Source organism: Apodemus sylvaticus, chromosome 2 (genome assembly GCF_947179515.1).
Source record: "Apodemus sylvaticus chromosome 2, mApoSyl1.1, whole genome shotgun sequence".
In the NCBI taxonomy this organism is placed as follows: domain Eukaryota; kingdom Metazoa; phylum Chordata; class Mammalia; order Rodentia; family Muridae; genus Apodemus; species Apodemus sylvaticus.
Window position 1 is genome coordinate 179,181,968 of NC_067473.1, and position 14,869 is coordinate 179,196,836.

At 37.8% G+C, this 14,869-nt stretch overlaps 1 protein-coding gene across 1 annotated transcript in view; it reads left to right on the forward strand.

The window, feature by feature from the left end:
- Pde3a (phosphodiesterase 3A) overlaps positions 1 to 14,869 on the forward strand; it is a 260,516-nt gene that overhangs the window by 145,766 nt on the left and 99,881 nt on the right. Inside the window, exon 2 of the mRNA XM_052175199.1 lies at positions 12,550 to 12,600. Coding sequence (XP_052031159.1) covers positions 12,550 to 12,600 — 51 coding nt within the window. The remainder of the gene's footprint in view (positions 1 to 12,549; positions 12,601 to 14,869) is intronic.

Sequence of the window (14,869 nt, forward strand, 5' to 3'; positions counted from 1 at the left end):
ACTAGATTTTTATTATCCTGAAAGTGACAGTTTCAGTGGGAGACAGCCAAGTGCCAGTCCTAAAAGATAATCTTATGTTTGAGCAACTACAGGAAACAGATATAGTCATGTGTGAGGAACAGCAGGGAAGGTGCAGATTATACCACACTCTTGTTTCTTCCCAGTACCCAGCCTGGATCAGGGAAAGGGCTCCACATTTGTATTATGTGAGGGTACAGTGAGATGGGTGAATAGATGACAGGGCAGTTATTGAGAGTATCTCAGATTAGGTGCTATTAGAAATGAAACATGAAGAATGGGAAAGTGTCAGCAGTGCTATAATATTAGAATAGGGCCCGAGGAGATGGCTTTGCCATTAATGTGTTTAATGCTCAGTCAAGAGGCCCAGAGCTCAGATCTCCGGAGTCCACATAAATGCTGGGTGTGCATTGTGGCCCATCTATAATTCATGCTAACAAAGTAGAGACAGGATCCCTGGAGCAAGTTGGTTCAAGGGACTAGCTGTCTTGGTGAGCTCTGGGTTTGACTAGGAGATTTTAGAATAGTAAATAAGGTGGAAGAGAAATCATGTAAGACTCAATATCATCCTCCAACCTCTCGATGGACTGACATGTACATGCATGTATATATGTACACATGAGAACATGCATGTATGTGTGCATGGCACAGAAAAAGAGAGACAGAGAGACAGAGACAGAGAGAGACAGAAAGAGACAGAGGGAGGGAGGGGAGGGGGAGGAGAGAGGAGGAAAAAAGAACAGAAAAGAAATTTTATCTTCTCCTACTCTCTGGATGCCACAGGTTGAACGCAGGTTGGTAGATTTGGCAGCAAGCACCTGTAGTCACTGATCACTACCTCCATTTTGTAAATGAAAAAATAGCCTATAATCAGTAACCTTTGAAGATTCACACTGGTAAGAATAAAATCAGGAAAATTTAGACCCAGAACACTTTCCAAAGCATTCTTCAGCACTGGAAAGACTCAATAGATACACTGTAATGTGTACAGTACTTTTTACATCACAGGGCCTGGATTGTGAAGTCTCTGGATAGTGGCTAGAAATAAAATATCCACAATTTAATGAGCTTGGTTAAAAGCATTTCCTTATGGTAACTTGCAAGTTAAATAAATAACCCTAGTCTCTCAGAACTTCCTCTGATCATTTTTCAAAGATAAAACTGTTTTTGCATACTAAGTTATAAACTGGGTTCTCCTAAGGGGTGTGTTGTGTGTGTCTGTACCTATGTGTGTATGCACATGCATGCATGTGATTCTAAGGAACTATTTGAGCATGTGCAACCTGAAAAATTGAAAACAATAATAGTGAAATCACTCTTCAACTTGAGCAAGCTTATGATATTGGGACTTTGAGAATCTTGTGAAAAATTGAATTGTCATCCTCTGAGGATGTGGCCTTGGGCATTTGCAGTTTATCCCTAGTATCACATGACCCTTTGACAATTTTCAATAGGAATACAGGTAATGGTATAAAAAGTCACCCCAGTAGTACAGGAACCCACAGCAGCATTCAGGATTCATGTTTTAAATCCATATAAAGGTGAATTCAGAAGCTCTTTATACTTACCAGGCTTTAGCATGAGTTTAGGGATGGAAATTCATATGAATTACAGTTTTATTTTAGAAGTCGTGCTGTTTCTTTTCAAATTATTTTTAAGAACATTTCTTAATATGGTAGCCTAGAGAATTTTCCTTGGATTCAGTTGGTTTTATTGCCATTGATAACACCTTAGATGAAGGTTTTAAAAAACATTTTATGTAAAGGTAAGTTATATATTAACAAATATGTGTGTATACAGATAAATATTTATAGCAACAGAGATAAGCTACTTGGCTTTTTCAATTTTTAAGTGTAGATTATTAATATTAACACTGATTCAAAAGAATCATATTTGGTTATTTATACCAAGTTCAATATATCAAAATATTCTATAAAGAAAGAGAGAAACAATCTAACTTCAAAAGCAAATAAATCTCTTTGAGTTAAACATTCTGTTCCAGCTGACACTATTTCTGGATTTCATTATTTTCCCCCAAATTATCTAAGTTTTTTCTTAGAAATTATTTTTATAGTCTCACGAAGTCACCATTGATTGAGTTTTAATAAATTTCTATGGAAAATAATGCTGAAAGGGTCCTTTCATAAACTATTATATAAATGGAATCTAAACATATAGCAAAACTGAAAGATGTTAGTCCAATACAGACGAATAGCCGGTATATACTTAGAAACAATGTATGAAATCCCTGCTTTGTTTATTTGTTTCCTATATAATTATCCAAATTGGCAGAAATATTCCAAGACACAGCAAAGTGAAGTGTAAATTACAGATTTATGGGCACACTTATAGGTGATCAGTGGTTTGTGTTTCAACTGAAGAAAGGTCTGGGGACTTAATAAACTAAAGCTGCCATGCCTTCCTGTCTTATTTTTAAAGGAATTGTTTGGTTTCATCTGCCCAGAACCTATTAAGTTTTCTCTTGTGGGATTCTGGAATATTTGCATGGATTTGGGAGGTGGTTCTTGGGTAGTTCGATTGGTTTAGTTGTTTTCTCCTGCACTTGTGTGTGTGGCAGTGTGGAGTAGGGACCCAGGAACTTGGGCTTTGCTCTACCACCTAGCCTTCTGTGTGCTTGTGTTTCTAGACCCATTGTTCACATTGTAAAATTAATTGTATTTCTAACTAGCAAAGGATGCATATGAGGGTTAGCGCCTCATACTTGTTGAACCAATGTGTAGCTTTGGCTCCAGGTGATCTCAATCATTTATTGTTAGTATTCAAAGCCCTTTCTTATTAAGCTATCTCCAGCTTCCATCACCCAGGCAACCAAGTTATATGGTTTCTGATTGCCCTCTAGAAAATCAGCCTGAATTTGATTTGTGAGGCTGTGTGGAGCCCATGCATATGTGCTATGTGGGACTCTAACTCAAGATGCATGGAACACAGTGTTAATTATAAATATTGTCAAATTTTGTAACTATATATTGGTCTACTCAGAGAATGAGGTTTTATTCCCCTCATACTTCAAGTTTTTTTTTTCAGAAGTAATTGTGCATATCTGAGAGAACTCAGATGTGGTGACAGTCCAATGTAGTCAAGGAAAAATAGCTGATGACTATATACTTTGTACCAAGATCATGTAACTCATAAGTCATCATCATGTCTGAGATGAGATTTGAGTCAGTTGTCCCTGATGGATTCATACAGATCATCACTCTTTATTCTTTATTAGCATTTCCAGAGGTCATGCAAGGAGCCTCTAGGTTGGAAAATTCCATTCTAGCTACACTTTCATAGAGCCCAGTGCTAAATATGTGCGACTTGTATGGGCTGAAAGAGTCAATGAATGAGTGAATGAATGAAGTCAGGAATGAATGAAGGCAGGAATGAATAAAAGCAGGAATGAATGAAGGCAGGAATGAGTGGTTGGTACTAATGAGCTATGACAAGTGCACAGTTGGTATTTAAGCAGCCAACATATACTTTACTCCTAGAGATGATCTGCCCAGCTATTGTTTTGAAATATGATTAATTTATAGAGTGTGGAAAATTAAAATTTTCTCATGTTCCACAGTCTTTAGAAAGATGGAGAATGAGAGGAGACATGCATCCAATGAGTTTACAATGAAGGAAAATGAAATCTGGTATCTTTCCTTCTCACCAAAATGTTCCAGTGCCACGGACCGGAGCTTTAGCATGAACTCTGTGGTTATTTATGCTAAAATCAGACCAGTAGGAAAAGGAAACAATGGGATTCACATGTAGCTGACCTAGATTTTAATTCTTGTTCAGTTACTATATAATTGCTTACATCCTGCCTCTTTCAATTCATTTCTATATTCATAGAGCAGGGCCACATAGCATTTTTTAATAATGAAAGAAAATAAATCATAAAAATATTTAGAAGCCCACAATATGGATCATTGAAAATTTATTTCTTTGAACATTGTTAATCTTTAAGCAGAAAGAAAGGTTCTGTGGAATCTTTAACCCTGCTTCCTTGAAGATTTCTCCAGTCTTTAATATCCAGTCTTCATTGAAATATCACTGCTGGAATTTCCTTATTCAGAATCATGAGCTTATTTCATTTTGCTGCCAAGTTTTCCTAAGCTAAGCTATGTTACAGGAAAGAACTTTTGTGTTGGTCATGGTAATGAATCAGTAATAGTGCCTACTTCATTGAGATGCATCAGTACACGCATAATATAAATGTTATGCATAATCTAAATGTCACTTCACTAATATTTAGAAGATTTAGCAGCCTGAGGGGTTAGTGAATTGGTTGTCATTGTGAGGGAGGAGGCAAAGGAAAAGTATAAAAATAGTCTAAACCCAGCTGTGGGACCTCCTTGCACTTAGCAGAGACAGAGAATTGGCTGTAGAGTGGAAAAGGGCCAAAACTCAAATAAATCTGAGCCTCTCACTTTCTTTCTGCAATCTCTTCCCACCCGATATCCTAGACATTCTACTCACTGCCAGGTTGTAACCCTCACTGTCAGGGTCAGAGGGTAAGTGGAATTCAGAACCTTGTATCTCTCGGTGAGAGGTCTAGGTCTCCACTGATTTCAGTCTTCAGTGGGATAAGTGCAGGTTGGGAATCCTTTCTGAAGAAAGAAAGTTCAGTTGTTAAAATACTTGCCACACAGGGACCTGAGCTCAATGCCCAGAACCACATACAAAAGCCAAGTGTGGTAGCACATGTTTATAATTTTGATGCTGGGAAACCAAACACAGGGAGTCCCCGGAGCTGGCTGATTACCCAGCACAGGCTCTCTGGTGAGTTCCAGGCCAGTGAGAGAGGCCATTTCAAAAACAAAAATGGCGGATGGCAACCAAAGATTCACATTCAAAACCGACCTCTTGTCTTTAAACATCTCCACGTATATACAATGACAACCCCCCCACACACACACCAGAATTTTTTAAAAGAGTAACTCTAAGGAACTACCCCCTTTTTTATTATTAATTTTTCTGATAGAGTAAGAGGGAAAGGCAATATTGCCCTGGGATGTTCAAAAAGGCATTTGCTTGACTTTGGGAATGATTCTAAAAGCAAGAAAACCTGAGACTAGTAAATTGGAAAAGCTCACTCACTTTGCCCCGTGTGCTCCCTAGAGCTTATTTTCCAGGTTCTTGGCTGTGTTCTATATAATGTAATCAACTCCTCTGCCTCCCCTATGGAACCTCCAGTAAAGTCAACATCTCTGATGTCCTGTAACCTGGAGGTCATTTGGGAGTTGGAGGGTGGTACTGAAGAAGCTGCAATGAAGGCTGTTTTAGGAGGCAGGCAGGTGGTACATCTAGTGCATCCATCCAAAGGCAGTTGATGACGTCTCCTAGTTCAGCCATTAAGTTATGAAGGACAGTAAATTGTTTTCCACATGATCCATATTAAGTCTTACAAAATATCAGGTCCTGAATGTAGAATCCTGGAGGGCAAACAAAGAAAGTGTGGGAGTCTCTGTGATTCTATTAGCTTCTCTCTGACATCGTCCAATGAAAAGCAAAAAGCCGCTGTCCCCTTCGTGCAGAGGGCAATGTAGTCTTGAGAGCCCACTCTTGGTAACCAGCAACTGAAGAAAGGAACACCAAGAAATAAAGCAGACAGGGCTGCTCCAGCTTGAACGCCCAGTTGTATATCTCCCCAGTCCAGAGAACTTCACTTTAGGAAGACCTTTGTACACATGGAACCAGTAAGGCAGCCATTTTCTCATACAAGATTCTGGAGGGAGGAAACCTATCTATAAAGAAAAGGAAAAGCATGTGACAGTGGACTAAGATGCCAAGGCTAAGTGAATTTGATCTTCCTCATCATACAGAAACCTCCATGACTATGATACCACAGAGCTGGCAGGCCACACCCATCCACGTGGTCATCACTTTGTGAGTCTCTCCCATCTCCCATTCCCTGGAGGGCCAAAGATCCCACTCAGAGTCTTCCATGTACGGAACCAATGTTCTATGCCTGGACACATTTTATAAATTCTCAGAACACAGAACCTCACAGAACAAGGCAAAATATAATAAGCTATATATGGCAATTCATAGAAAGTGCCTCTAGGTTTCTACCTAAGAAAGAGTTAAGGCCAAGGAGAATCCCCAGGATCTCAGTCTTTTATGGGGAATGCTCTTTAGGGTGTCTTTGTTTTTTTCTTGATGTTGGGGTGAAGTACATATCAAATGTAGATCAGTGACTGCACGTAGCTGATTCCTTGTGGATGGTGGTTTAGGGGCCCTCTTTTGCTCCTTGCAGGCTGTGTTCTTGTTCCTGTATGAGCTGTATCCTTTCTGATGTGCTCGTCCTCCAGGTTTATGAGTGTCTCTGTCTGACTTTCCCCAGATCTCTGAAGGAGGCCATCTTTCTAAGGGGCTTCCCTGGCTGACTTACAGGGATAAGCTCTGAGCCCAGCTGCACTTCCGTTCTCCTGTGATACTGCAAACCCTTCCCCTGCATCAGGACCAGATTCACAGCTTCTGTGAATGTCTTTCCTCTTCACTAGCTTATGAGAGCCAAGGAAGGAAAAGTACATTTTATTTTGTCACTGCAATATAAGCTGTGGCTACATCCGTGCTTTGCACATCATCAGCATACAGTAGTAAATACTTGTTTAGTGAATAAAAAAAAAAAGTAGTTCAAAAGCAGGCCTAGTTACATTTTTACTTCCTCCTATATAAGTTACCTTTGTGTGTTTAAAAAGTTTGTATTAGTCTTCTTAAAGCCAATCATGGCCACTTCTCAGGAGCCTGAGGCTGGAAAATCACAAGGGTATCAAGGCCAGCCTGAACTACAGAGTTCTAGGTTAGCATGGTCTAAAGGGAAACCTGACCCACTCTACCCCCCACCTCCAGGCGAAACAGATTTCTTAGAGTGCCTTAAAACTAAACCCTGGTGACCTCATTTCCATCTTTACTTTGGACCACTAAGTCATACTGGAACCTGTGACCTTGCCCATGCTAGGCAAATGCTTTCCATGTATGCCTTAGCCCAACCCATTTAAAACATGATTTGGAGGTAGCACCCCACTCGGTTGTTCGGGCAGGTCTTTAACTTTGTCAGTTTGCACTTAAGTTTGCACTTCAGTTTGCACTCCTGAGTAGCTGGCAGAATAACTTTATGGCATGAGGCTCAGCTAATGATTCCTGCCATATCTTCTAACATAAATACCAGGAATAATTTCTTCTTCCCTATAGAGTCGCAAGCTCCCCTGCAGCTCTTGAGCTTCGTTTATGATTCTCCCAAGAAGCCCAAAGCATTTGCTTTTATATAAACAAATAATGGGGAAAGGTAGTGTAGTGAAACTCTATCAGTAATAAATAAAAACATTATGCCAGCTCTTGTCATTTCTCACGGCACTCTTAAAAATATCTGTGCTCAGAGAGAACCATGTTGTTTTCTCGTTGCCTTCTCTGCTGCTCCTGTGAACTTCTTGAATTCTGCGCTTGGCAATGGTTTTGTTTTCCTTGGAAGTCGGCGCTGTGCAACATACTGCCTGCAAAAGTCTGTGAAAAGAAGATGGGAAGAAGGGAGAATTTACTCTGTAAAGATGAAAATGACTCAGGGTCAAAGGGCCGAGATGTTTTAAATATTTCATCTAACAGGCTTGTCTCTCTTGAAGAATGTATAGTTCATCTACGAGGAATAAATTTAAGAATCTGTATTTTACCCATCACAAGAACTGAAAAAAAGGGATTCTCTCTCTCTCTCTCTCTCTCTCTCTCTCTCTCTCTCTCTCTCTCTCTCTCTCTCTTCTCTCCCTCCCTCCCTCCCTCCCTCTCTCCCCTCTCCCTTTGAAGCCTTAAACCTGTAGGGAGAGCTATCCAGTTAGTTTTCTTTAATGCCCTCCTTATTTAGAAAACTCTCCTGTATCTCATTCATTATAGTTAGAATTAATTGCTCTTTATTTATATTTTGCATATCATATAGTGTTCCACATGTAATTTTTGATAACTGTAAAAATAATAGCAATAGTCTATATTCAAAACAAAAAAGAAGCTAAAACAAATGAAAAAAATAAAACCACAGTCAAGGGCTAGAGAGGTGGCTCTGCACTTAACCACTGTTCTTTTAGAGCAACTGTATAAGCCTCCTGGTGTGCATGTGTTCATGCACACAGCAGCACACACATGTACACACTCACATGCATACACACATACACACTCACACACATACACATTCACATGCACACACATGCACACACATGCATACCTGCACACACTCACATGTACACATGTACACAAAGTCACATGCATACTCTCACATGCACACACACTCACATGTATACACACATGCACACACACTCACATGCGCACACACACTCACTCGCACACACAGCCCCTGATAACCATATGTAACTAAAGCTCCAGGGCACCTATGCCCTCCCTCTGCCTGCCGCTGCAGGCTTCTGTCTGCATATGGAGCACACGAGCTCATGCGGGCACACTCACATAAAATAAGTCTTTAAACATACCACATTCTTGCTCAAACCCTACCTTTTAAATATAATGTCATATAAATGTTTGTGATAGGGACAGAGAGATGGCTCAGCAGTTAAGAGCACTAACTGCTCTTGCAGAGGTCCTGAGTTCAATTCCCAGCAGCCACATGGTGGCTAATGACCATCTGCAATGGGATCTGATGCCCTCTTCTGGTGTGTCTGAGGATAGTGACAGTGTGTTCATATAAATAAAACAAATCTTAATAAAATAAATGCTTGTAATAGATTAAAATGTAATTCATTTACACTAATGCTCTTTTCTTTATCGTATGATCCTGGGAAATTGCTGTCACTTCTAGATAACACACATAGCCAGTTTTTATAATTTGAAAGAAAGCACAAAAGCTACATAGTGAGTTTTTGCAGAATTTTTAGAAGTCAGATTTACAAACTACTGAGTTGATCTTTTTTGGGTCATACATTTATGATCCAAATCAGTGTACAAATGAAAATAACATTATTCTTGTGCTAAAGACAGTTAAGATATTTAAGATTTAAGTGATGGGAGGTAGAGGAGAAATTTCATGGTTTTCTCCTTTTCTGTTCTGAGAAAAAACATCAACTTCTTGACCTGATGCTACAAGCAAATATTCTCTCTTTAATCTGTGGGATATAGATTATGATTTTTATTTAGAAATAAATTTACCCATGCTTACCGTGATAGCCGTGGGTAGTGGACTTTGCCACTTTATTCTAACACTGCTGGTTTGAAATTAGTAGGGCAGGTGGTCAAATCACCATTCAGCCTCCTAGAGAGTATTCTTTGCCCAATCCTTTAATGAATCACATTGCCACCAGTGCATGTTCACTCCACCCCGCCACCCATCTTTCCACACATAGATCCTGCCTGGTGTCAGTGCATGTAAGTCCACGGTGGGACCGGCCATTGAAGTGTGTCAAGAATTGCTTTTGAGCGCTCTAGAGGACAAATAATTAAATGGCCTTATTTAAATATTTATAAACCACACCAATTATCTGATTAATCGATTTGTATTTGCAAGTCTCACCAGCAACTTTAAATTAGAATTAATGAGAGCATCTACCAAAAAAGCAATGTCTATAAATCAGAAATTTAAAAATTAAAACATTAAAGAAATCTGAACTGTGTGAACATTTAATTTTGAATAATAGTTGGATAATTTCGCCCAAATTCTATGCTAGCCAAACTATAATTAAATCATTATAATAAGGCTACTGAGGACAGCGATCAATTGTGTCTTGTAAAATGAGGAGCATGAATTACCTTAGTTTATTTTGACTTATCATGTCAGAAAAAATTTTTTATGCAATTTTGGCGTAAGAGTCTAAAGTCAAATTTTCATTGCACTCTGCAAGTCAATCTCCTAACTCACTGGCTGATTTGTCTCCTGTTATATAACAGATTTTAGCAGATCATTGTCACTTGGCTTTTATATTTCACTTACTTGGTTCAAAGGGCATGCTTTTCAAAGACATTTTTTATTTCTAGTTTACGGGAGTGAGTTATTTTCCTGCATATATGTCTGTGCACTGTGTGTATGCCTCATGTCCCTGGACGCCCTTCAGATTCCCTGGAACTAGAGTTCAGAACAGTTGGCTGGCTGTAAGCTACCATGTAGGTCCCGGAACTGAAGCTGGGACTTCCTTAAGTGCATCAAATGCTCTTAACCAAGGACTCATATTTCTAGCCCTAAAAACGGTATACATTTTAAAGGACAGCCTATTTGCATATATATATGAATAAATAAAATATTCACATGCATAATGTATTTATATATTTGTATTTGCTGTAAGCTAGGAATATTTTATACTACTTCTCATCTTTACTTTCTACCAGGTAGTTACAGTGATAAATTTACTGTTTTAATAAGCAACAGAAGCTGCTTGCTTACTTTCTTTTATTTCCAATAAAACTAACATTTTTCCCACAATAATTAGAATGGATTTTTTTTTTATCTTTTTAAAATCAGTGCTGGAATCAAATCCCTTATTTTTTTGTTCGGCTACAGCCTCCTATCTTTTACATTTTTAAATTTTTTTTTTATTTATTGAAAAGGGAAGTAAAGGGAAATAAAAAACACTTTATGATAAAATTAAAGATTTACATGGAAAATATTTCAAATGAACACATTAAAATTGACAATTTTCATGGAAAATTAAAGAGTAAAGTGGTAGACATGTAAAACATTGCTAAATTAATTGAAATATGGGATAGAAACATTTTATAATAGAATTGAAGATTTACGTGTAAAATATTTTTGATAAAATCATAGAAAAATATAGAAAACATGTTAGAATTGAAGATTATCATGGAAATTTTTATATAGATATAATAATGGTAGGTATAAAAGTATTCCTAAGTTGATTGAAAGTGGAATTATAAACATTTTCAGGTAACATTGGTGTTCCTTGTTCAGCTTTTCTTTTATAATGTAACATTCAAAGTAATTAAGGCATCCACATAAACAGAGGTGGCTATCATCTTATATGTTATATTTTATTTTTGAGGCGGAGGTGGATTTTACTATGTAATTTTCATGTAGATTTAAGCACATGGGTGAGAGAAGGGGGCACTTGGAGAAAGGACAGTACGTACACAAGGGCATTCACACGGATCTTTCAACAGAGAGTTACCATTAGTTTTCCTTTTGGTGGTAAATATATCTAAAATTTACTTTCTTAGCCAAAATCCAGTGTATAGGACATTACTATCTATATGTCATTCTATATACTACATTCTTAGACACAGTCTTCCAGTATGACTTATGCCTTTGTTATCATAGTCAAATTTAAGAATTCTTCTGTATTATTTAAAAATATTCTGTTAGGTTCTGATGAAGTTCACTTGCACCAGTCAATTTGTTTGAGCAGCATAATCAATGTATAGAATCCAGTCTTCTACAGTAAGCTTCTTTTAGCCACCAGTTAAGCCTTAGCATTTACTCTGCCCAGGTGTCTGTTTTCCAGGGTTCTGTTCAATGGCAGACTGCTGCTTCCTGTTACTGCGGCAGCTTGCTACTGTAGCCACTGAGGGATCAGGCTGCACACCAGAGATGGAGGGATGTGGGTGGATGTATCTGTTTCTTGCTGTTGGTGAGCTTCCTGGCTGTAAGTGGCTCTTCAGTTTGTGATTATGGGACGTGCATGTGCAGGGGAAATGAGAGATGTCTCATTCCTCCCAGTTCTTATAAAGATATTTAGTATGTTGTCCTGAAGAAAAATTTACTTTCTAACAAGTAATAATCCTGCAGTATTGGGGAAAGAGCTCTGAGTTATTCTTATTTGGGGGATAACTTGATACTATTTTATACTTTGTTGTAAAAAATGTAAGCATTAAGTTTTGTAACTTGTGGGAACATTTCCTGTTAAATGAGTGATTCTGGGTGTTTTGTTCTGTTTCTTTTGTTTGTTTGTTGTTTGCCTTTTGTTGCTTTTTGTTTTGATTTGTGACAAAGTCTCGTGTAGCTCAGTGGCCTCTGACTTGTTTTAAACTCTGACCCTTCTACCTCCACCACTGTGTTGCAGTGTCACAGGTGTGCACCGCACTGGTGTGCACCACCACACCTGGCTCTTCATTGAATCTGTCATTTTTTTTTTTTTTTTTTTGCAGTGTTACCAAGAGAGTTTTCGAATAACTAAAAATAAGATTGGCCTGCTGCTGTTTCTTACTGACAGTGCTTTAGTCAGCTTCATTGGGTGACTTAGGGTGTTTATTTCCCTGGGCAGCCACAGGCTTACTGACATGAAGTTTTGCATAATTTGACACGTAGCTAGGATTTCTCTGGCAAAGATACTAAAACCATACATAGTGGATTCTTCCTACCAGACATATGCAGACATATGCAAAGACAAACTTTGGCATGAGTTTGGTTTGAAATGCTAGCTATCAAGACGATTTATTCCTTCATCTTAATTTGCTCATGATATCTAGTTGATACCATTCCAACTCAAAAACAGATTCAGCAGTTTAATTATTCTTTCAAAATACTAGTAAGAATACTGGCCACATAAAATATGCACCTAATTTACCATAACTACCCTCTTGTCTTCACAGCTCATGGGCCATTCAGAATGGGACCACAAGAGAGGACCACGAGGATCCCAGGTGAGTACCCTCTCTTTAGTTTTCTTGGGCTCTGTTTCTTAATGCTTTGAAGAATAGATTCTGTGAAATTCAAGAAGTAATAATCAGCAGACAGAGGAAGAGGCAAAAATAACTGTGCCATTTGTTTTTATTTAAGTTAGCTGCAGTTAAAGCCTGGATTTCAAGACCCACAGGCAGATGTCAGTCTTTTCCTCCCGAGACCTTCCTGGTCTTCCGATTGCTCCGTGTTTGTGTGCATGTGAACTTTGTATCCTCTCGACTGACTCTGCAGAAAGTGTTGTGATCCACAAACCCACTCGCTGGAACCCATCCACTTCCGTTGATAATTTTCCATGTGCTCTCTTCTTCCCCTCCTCTATCTTCCTGTTTCTGGTTAAATATTCTGAAATATAATCTGGGGTAAACTCTGAACTAATTAAGAAAATTTTGTCTCCAAATTAATTGCCTTTGTCTAAGGAATAGAAAGATGAAAGGACCTATTATTTTTGAAAAGAAACAAATTTTAGCCATTTCTATATTACCAGACTGTTTTCATTGTCTCGTTTTATGTCTTAGGCAAAAGGGAAAAGCTTCCATGACGCATTTGTCCTTTTTAATGACCTAATTAGACAATGTGGATATGTGTTTTTTTCCATAATCACATTGCCTGACAGAATAAAGGCTTGGTTTCACACTCAGAAGATCCCCTTTCATCTCAGGATATTTTGAAAAGATATAAAAGATATATTTTTCTCATAGCAGCCTCTGTTTACCTGGCTGTAAGCATGACCACAAAAAAGTGCGTGGCTGGAAATTATTAGCCCTACATCCACATACGTGAATGTAATGTGCAGTAAATGTCTGTTTGTTGTCAAATGTGGGCCTCTCCTGGGTGTATTTCAAGTATCTATATATACCTGTGTCCTCACCATGTGTGTGGATAACTAGTCACTTAGATCACTGGGAAAATGCCATCAACTCAGTGGGTTGTTTCAGTGCTACTGTTAGAAAAATCTGTTTTTATTTTATTTTGTGCTGCTTCAACTTTTCTTCAATTTTTTTAAAAATGCTTTTTATTAAGCATTTCTATTGACAATGTTTAGGTAAAATCTTACTGAATATATAGTCTTAAACAACAGAGATGTAATAGAAAATCAAACTAATACTGTGACTCTATTTTCTATTATTCATTTCATCTATACCAGTTGAATTAATTAGTAATATAAACAAACCAGGATTATCCTAAGGACTGTCCTGAGCTTTCTTCTCTGCTTCCGATTCTCTGGCACTTATCTCTCTGTTCACATCTTTAACATCCTAAGGCATAGCTTGCTGCATTTGTGGGTAGTGAGTTGTTAACATTAACATAAATTCCATATGATTTCAAACCACTAATACAAAAAAAACAAAAACAAACAAACAAACAAAAAAAAAACCCACCAGGATGGGCTATGGCTTAGTTTTTAAGAGCAAGAACTGTTCTTACAGAGGACCTGAATTTGGTTCCTAGCACTCACATGAGGTGACTCAAAATGGCCTGTAACTGAATTCCAGGGAATTCAATGTCTCTGAGCTCCAGAGGCATGTACATGCACAAAACAAAACTGCACAAACACAAAACTGCACATATACAAACTGCATACACACAAAACTTCACATACACAAAACTGCATACACACAAAACTTCACATACACAAAACTGCACACACACAAAACTGCACATACACAAAACTGAACATATACAAACTGCACATACACAAAACTGCTCATACACAAAACTGAACTGCACATGTACAAAACTGCAATGCACAAAACTAGACAAATTAGAGTTATTAAAAATAGGTAATAAACAAGATAAATAAGTTTCATAGTTTCTGATTGTTACTGCTGAAAGGCTTTGATGTCCAAGCAACTTGATGAAGGCATGCAATGTCAAAAGAATGTAGTAAAATATATACATGTATTGTTTTTTACAGTATGCTTCTCTTTAAAGGCCATTGTGCTATAATTTATATTAAAGTTGGGCTTGGTCACACTGTCATATAAATTATAAGAAAAACTATCCTACCATTAGTTGTAAGTATAAAAGAAAACACAGAGTAAAACAAATTATATTGTAGGTGTTGTATATATGTGTAAAAGCTTACAATTGTATATGTAAAAATTCTTTCATTAAATTTCATAAAAGTTAGATGACATTAGAAAGCCTGCTTGGTTCCGAAAAGCAAATGAGTTAGCTGAATTAGCTGATGATACAATTCCCTGCTTCAAGTAATAGTATCATGCAGAG